The sequence below is a fragment of the Sinocyclocheilus grahami genome, unplaced genomic scaffold (genome assembly GCF_001515645.1).
Source record: "Sinocyclocheilus grahami isolate Dianchi unplaced genomic scaffold, SAMN03320097.WGS_v1.1 scaffold494.1, whole genome shotgun sequence".
Classification (NCBI taxonomy): Eukaryota; Metazoa; Chordata; class Actinopteri; order Cypriniformes; family Cyprinidae; genus Sinocyclocheilus; species Sinocyclocheilus grahami.
In genome coordinates this window covers 645,709-653,109 of record NW_015505673.1, presented here as the reverse complement: position 1 = coordinate 653,109, position 7,401 = coordinate 645,709, and the positions used below count along the sequence as shown (strand labels likewise).

At 40.0% G+C, this 7,401-nt stretch overlaps 1 protein-coding gene across 2 annotated transcripts in view; it reads right to left on the bottom strand.

Moving 5' to 3' along the window:
* Positions 1-786: 786 nt before the first annotated feature.
* Positions 787-7,401, bottom strand: part of tmem106c (transmembrane protein 106C) — a 7,471-nt gene continuing 856 nt past the window's right edge. For both annotated transcript variants that reach the window (XM_016236676.1, XM_016236675.1), the window contains exons 2-8: positions 6,095-6,335; positions 5,490-5,553; positions 3,380-3,539; positions 2,878-3,018; positions 1,534-1,583; positions 1,392-1,445; positions 787-1,008 (exon numbers count right to left, since the gene is read on the bottom strand). In XM_016236676.1, the coding sequence (XP_016092162.1) occupies positions 861-1,008; positions 1,392-1,445; positions 1,534-1,583; positions 2,878-3,018; positions 3,380-3,539; positions 5,490-5,553; positions 6,095-6,299 (822 nt within the window). In that variant the 5' untranslated portion in view covers positions 6,300-6,335 and the 3' untranslated portion in view covers positions 787-860. The remainder of the gene's footprint in view (positions 1,009-1,391; positions 1,446-1,533; positions 1,584-2,877; positions 3,019-3,379; positions 3,540-5,489; positions 5,554-6,094; positions 6,336-7,401) is intronic.

Sequence of the window (7,401 nt, the reverse complement as noted above, 5' to 3'; positions counted from 1 at the left end):
AACTGGTGATTTGGAATCATGAGAGGGGAGTTTTAGCAGTGGATATGGTTGGTTTGAGTTCATGTGTTTGTGGAGTTGAGAACTGACTGCTCATGGTTTTAGTTTTGTCTGTGAAGAGTGTGGCAAAATCATCAGCTGTTAAAGAGGTGGTGGAGGGGGACAGAGAAGAGATTTTAATGTTTTGAAGAGATTACATGTGTCTGAAGCGTGGTTGATCTTGTTGTGGAAATATGAAGATTTGGCAGTATGGACTTCAGCAGAGAAAGATGAAAGCAAAGACTGATCCATAGTCCGGTCTGATGGATCTTTCGATTTGCGCCATTTTCTCTCTGCTGCTCTGAGTTTGGACCGATGTTTGTACAGAACATCAGACAGCCAGGGGTTAGAAGGGGTAGCACGTGCTGGCCTGGAGGAGAGAGGACATATATTGTCTAGACAAGAAGTTAAAGTGGAGCATAAAGTGTCAGTTGCTGCATTCACATCCAGAGATGAGAAATGGGTGGGTGAGGGAAGAGAGAAAGACACTACAGAGGAAAGATGGGAGGGTGAAAGGGAGCGTAGGTTTCCCTTAAAAGTAACCGGTAGAGGGGCATTTAGCAGGATGTAGGTTACATGTTCTAAAGAAGTCAGAGATGTGTAGGGGTTTTACCAAAACGTTGTCTGCAATACAATTGTGTGTGTAAATTAAGTCAAGCTGGATGCCGGATTTGTGAGTGCGTGTGGTGGTAAGCCGTTTTAAATCAAATGAAGCTAGGAGTGAGTGGAAGTCTGCAGCATAAGTCAGTGTAGCACAACATTTGGAGTCAAAATTGATGAAACCGAGCTGCCGCTGAGAATCAAACCGTCTGCCGGCTGATGCTTCACCTGAGCAGTTTCCCAATCTGAGGTTTTGACCACACCATTCCTGAGGGCTGGTGGGTGGTGGAGTTGGCGCCACAGTCGATGTAGCGGTAAGCCTCCAGAGTGTTCTGTGCCGCCCGCACCATGTAGGAGGTTTTCACAGAGGTCCTGGGGTGTATAGGAGAAGCGGTCAGGACTATTTCATAAGAATCTAGAGGAAAACCCTACATATACTCAGACAAAGCAAAAGGCACAAATGAGAAAACGGTTCTTAAGGACCACATTTACTGTGGCTTGACAATTTCACAGGCAAAATCCTGTCATTTCCGGAGTAATCCATGCGATCTGTAGCTGTGCGTGAGGGTGAAAGTTTTCCCCTTGTAGATTTTGTGTTCAAGTTGGTCATAAAAATCAGTGGCATTGACCTTTTTCACCTGTGAACTTGCGCAAATGTGACCACACCTTTATGCTTCACTTCACCTCCAATTTTCAAATGTAGGAAAACAACAAAAGACAAAAAGGATGAGAAAATGTAGTGATGAGAAACTTACTGCGTGAACACCACAATGTTGTGGACCTTGATGCTTGCCATGGTGCAGAAGGCACTGAGAAAACAGTTCAAAAACAGAAGATCGGACACGCAGATTCATGAGATCAACTCGTTCATCCAAAGAGAACTGATTTGATACTCACTAAACGTAAGAGAGACTTCCTCCAATCTCCATGCTGACAGTGAAGTTGACCTGCATTAAAAAAAAAAACATGTTACATACTCTACAACAGTACAACTACTATCTGTCTTTTCTCCCACAAATTGATCAGAAGTGACAGTACAGATATTTATAATGTCACAAAAGATGTCTATTCCAAATAAATGATGTTCTTTTGAAATGCAAAGCTGAAATTTACTCATCCTCAGGTTGTCCAAGATGTAGATGAGTTTGTTTCTACATGGGAACAGATTTGGAGAAATGTAGCACTGCATCAGTGTCTCAGCAATGGATGCTCTGCAGTGAATGGGTGCCGTCAGAATGAGAGTCCAAACAGCTGATAAAAACATCACAATAATCCACAAGTAATCCACACCACTCCAGTCCATCAGTTAACATCTGGAGAAGTGAAAAGCTGCATGTTCATAAGAAACTAATTCAATGCTTTAAACCATTGCTTATGGCTAAAGTAATTCACAATTCATAATAACGCTTCCACTAGCGAAATAGTCCATCCCCTGTTGTTTTCTCACATCAAAATCCACTCACATATTTGTTTAGAACTGTTTCAGACTGTTTTGGCTTGTAAACGCTGCTTGATCTGTGTGTATTTCTCTCCTGATTCAGACAAGATGCCTCTTTCACTGGAGGAAGCATTAATATAGGTTATGGACTCATATTTTAGCTGGAAGTGATGGTTTAAAGTGAAAACTTCTTAATGATGGATTTGTTTCTTACAAAGAAAAATTTTCACTTCACAAGACTTTAACTGATGGACTGGAGTGGTGTGGATTACTTGTGGATTATTGTGATGTTTTTATCACCTGTTTGGACTCTTATTCTGACGGCACCCATTCACTGCAGAGCATCCATTGGTGAGACACTGATGCAATGCTACATTTCTCCAGATCTGATCTGATGAAGAAACAAATCATCTTGAATGGCCCGAGTAAATTTTCTGAACATTTTTGGGTAAACTATTTCTTTATCATTTCTATTCAAAGAATCCTTAAAAAAAAAACTACCACGGTTTCCACAAAAATATCAATCAGCACAACTGTTGACTGGAGTAATGATGCTGAAAATTCAGCTTTGATCACAGCAATCAATTACATTTGAAAGCATATTCAAATAGAAACAAAAAACATTAAATAATCATTTACAATATTAATAATTCATAATCATTTACAATATTTTACTGTATTTTTGATCAAATAAATGCAGCCTTGGTGACCATAAGAGATTTCTTTCAAAATCTGTATGACCATAACCTTTTGAACAGTAGTGTACATTAGAAAATGGATGTTGGGCTCATCACTCATCACACCTGTCTCTGGCTGAGAGGTTGAATGTGGATGATGTTGTCTAGCTGTTGAGATCCGATGACTGTCTTCATGTAGAGCACCTGGCAGCTCACGCTGTCCACCCACACCGTGAAGAAATTAGAGTTGGTGAAGTTCAAGGAGCTCTGTTTAACACACACACACACACACACACACACACACACACACAGTATTCAGTACAGTTATAAGCCAAAATTAGTGTTTCTTTAAATTACAGGTCTGACTGGAAGAGCTTATTTTTTATTTTACATACAGTGTTTTGATGTCCAATTTAACTATTCTAGACTGGAGCTGCATTGAGAATATTACAAGTATAAGCTTTCACATTTCGACTTTGAAGGAATATGAATACAATTTGCTGAGCAGGGACAATTTTGATTGCATGTTGTTTCCAAACAACTTTTTAGAATAAATGCCTCAACACAATTTATTTAATTTCTTCATATCATTTAACCCATCATAAAAAAGAGATTTAAAAGAAGTTACCGTCATGTTGATGAGCACTTTGCTGTTGTTACGGTCAAAGTGCACAGTCACAGAGCGAATGCCATCATCAACGACCAGCACAGGACGTGGAAACAGGAAGAAAGCCACCAAAACAGATGCCAGCAGACACAAAATCACTGAGAGCACCACATACGACTTCCTGCCAAGAGAAGAATTGCTAAATCATAAATCTATTTCTGTCTGTTAAGACATTTTTTAGTGAGAGATAGTTCAACCAAAAATGTAACATTTAATTGTCATCATTTATTGCAAACCTGAGTTTCTTTCTTCTGCTGAACACACACACACACACACACACACACACACACACACACACTATTTTGAATAATGTTGGTAACAAAACAGTTTCTGGTCCCCACTGACTTACATAGTATTTTGTTTCCATAGAGGTCGACCGATTGATCGGAAAGCACATTAATGTGTTCATTCAGCCGATAGAAATCCTGCCGCATCACACAGTTTTACATTAAATTTGTTCCAGATCATTGTTAATGTACATAATGAATTCACTTCACCCTAGGCTGTAAAATTGTGTATTGTGCCTTTTCAGCAAAACATTTGTCTTTCTGTGGCTCTGATAAAGCATGCTTCAATTAGCTATAATATAGATTGAGCTTGCTCTTTCCATTTGCTCTGTTTTTTTAAACACTGAACTTCAAACTCATCTACGCCACTTTGTTCATTCTTGAAGTGAACTTTTGCCCGTTTGGTGATTAAATAAACAGTTTTAGACCGTCAACGCGACGTGTCCGGTAGATATCTGCGAGTTCTCCTAGATGCGGCGCTGCACTTTTGCGAGAGTATACATACAATATCCATATGTACAGCATGTAATTTCAATGCAATGGCCTTTGTGTAGATATTTAAAGGGGTCATATGATGTTAAAGAACATTATTTTGTGTATTTGGTGTAATGAAATGTGTTTATGTGGTTTAAGGTAAAAAAAAAACACATTATTTTCCACATACTGTACATTATTGTTTCTCCTCTATGCCCCGCCTTTCTGAAACACGTCGATTTCTACAAAGCTCATCGGTCTGAAAAGCAAGGTGTGCTCTGATTGGCCAGCTATCCAGTGCGTTGTGATTGGCCGAATTCCTCAAGCATGTGACGGAAATGTTACGCCCCTCACCATACTGTGATGCCTGCGGCAACCACATGTGAGGAACCCGGGCTGGACTCCGCTTCGTCCACGGTGAAAGCCGATCCGGCGATCCACAGCGAAGTTGTGAAGTTGTTGAAGTTGATGCATTTCCTCAGCGATCCGCACGGATCAGCTCCAGGCATGACGAAGCAGATATCGTCCTCTTTTGGAAGACCAAACAAAGTAGTTTCGCTTTCACAACGAAACACACAGCATCTTCACGACATGGCGTGTCGTGACACAACAACAATACTACAGCGAGAATAAAAGTTACGCCTTCTTTCTTTGCGTGAACATTTGGGCGGCGTTATGCAAATCTTCCCACATAGTGAGGTAGATATGTGGGGGCGTGTTAGAACGAGCCGTTTTAGGTAGGCGTGGTTGACTCTTAACTTTTATAAAGAATATCTCTTTGGATTTGAGACTTTAGTCTTTGCAACTTTACAGATCTTCTTTATGCAACAAAAGCTTTTAACACTCCAAAGAGAAAGGAAAAATTGAAATCGCATCATATGACCTCTTTAAAGATGACCATCTTAAAGAATGACTGTTGAAATGAAATGGTAACACTTTACAATCAGAGTCCATTTGTAACATTAACTAAGGTTTATAAACGCTGTAGAAATATTGTTCCTTGTTAGAGTGTGTTAATTTCCACATTTACTATTACATTTTTCAATTTTAAAGTTGCTTCTGTTAACATTAGTTGAACTATGAACTGACTTTAATGATCACTACATAACTAATATTAATATTTTATTTATTTACAGATTACAGATTATGGTTCAGTAGCTATCGGTAAAATCCACTATGGGACGACCTCGGTTCCATACTGTGGAAGTCAATGGTGTTTATCAACTGTTCTGTTTCAGAATATCTACTTTTGTGTTCAACTGAAGAGAGAAACTCAGACTCATAACTGTGATCTGTGTGTGATAACTTACGTTCTCCGTGGCTGTAACCTTTGATCGCTGTAGGGGATCAGAGCAACTAACTCATTCAACTGCCCTGAAAGAGAGAGAGAGAAAACTTGATCAGAGGTTCAGATAACATGTAGAATCACACCAAAGTTCATGTGGTCATCTATACAACCTTATGACCTCAAGCAATAGCATAGATTATCTGGTCTTTTACACAACACCCTATAACGGATGTGATCATTGTGTAAAAGTCTTTCAGAATTTAAATGCAAATGAAAGAAAAACTTTCGTGTTTGGATGTCCCTTCATTAGTTCTTCAGCAATGAGAATTTATCAAGAATTACCTTTGACATTAAAGGGAAAAAACAACGTAAATATTATAATAATAAAACGTGCAGATGCATTAAAATAATGAGAATTTGTGGGGGGAAAGCTCAACTGTCACTGAGTAAAAGGTTTTATAATATTTAGTATGTCTAATAAAAGAGATTCTAATACTGGGATCAATGACTTTGTGCATACAACTTTTTTTCGTCTGGTTTTCAAGCTGAAATGTGACTTGGACATGTTTTAGCGAAATCCTTACTTTAACACTCAAATGTAAGATGTGTGTTTTTTCACATCCACACCTGATGGGATGCGTCCGGACCCCTGGCAGGTAGGACAGGTGATGCTGTCTTGGCCTGTGAACTCCACATATGGGAACTGGGCGATGTCCTGCTGTCTGTCCAGACCGTCTAGAGAGTCATCCCCACCCGTCAGAGAGCCCTTGTGACCGGCCCTGCTGTGACGGGACAGGAGCGAGCGGCCGTGCCGGCACACAGATGCACCCATGAGAAGCACAAACCAACTCCAGCCTGATACCAGCAACTATAGACAGATGATCAGGAGTCAGTAAGCGCATATATATAAGTAATACAAAAGTAGTCAGAATACAGTATATAAAATGAGTAATCTAGATTACATTACTCACTACAATTTTCATCATGTAATTTGTATTCAGTAACAGACTATAATTTGTGTGCAAACCACTCGGCACTGTTTCTGTATAACACACACACACCTGGTTCACTATCCTTGTAGGGACTCTCCATAAGCGTAATGGTGTTTATACTGTACAAACTGTATTTTCTATCGCCCTACACCAACCCTACCCCTCACAGAAAACTGTGTGTCTGTGTGTCTATGTGTGTGTGTGAGTGAGTGTGTGTGTGTGTGTGTGTGAGTAATGGTGTTTATACTGTACAAACTGTATTTTCTATCGCCCTACACCAACCCTACCCCTCACAGAAAACTGTCTGCATTTTTACTTTCTCAAAAAAACTCATTCTGTATGATTTATAAGCTTTTGTACCCACAGAGACCTCAATTTAGGTCCCCACGGTGACACAAGTCCCCATGAGTCTGTGTGTATTCAGGTTTAAAGCCCCACCAGTGTAGAAAAACCTGTACACACACACACACACACACACACACACAGAGTCTGGTCAGCTATCCTTGTGGGGACTCTCCATAGGCGTAATGGTGTTTATACTGCACAAACTGTATGTGCTATTGCCCTACACCAACCCTACCCCTAAACCTACCCCTCACAGGAAACTTTCTGCATTTTTACTTTCTCACAAAAACTCATTCTGTATGATTTATAAGCTTTTGTACCCCTGGGGACCTCAATTTAGGTACCCACGGTGACACAAGTCCCCATGAGTCTGTGTAGTCAGGTTTAAGTCCCCACCAGGATATATAAACCTGTACACACACACACACGTTGTCCATTATATATATATATATTGAAACGGACAAACTGATGTTGTTCATTATGTGTGTGTGTGTGTGTGTGTGTGAGTGATTGTGTGTGTGTGTGAGTGAGTGAGTGAGTGAGTGAGTGTGTCTGTGTGTGTGTGTGTGTGTGAGTGAGTGAGTGAGTGAGTGAGTG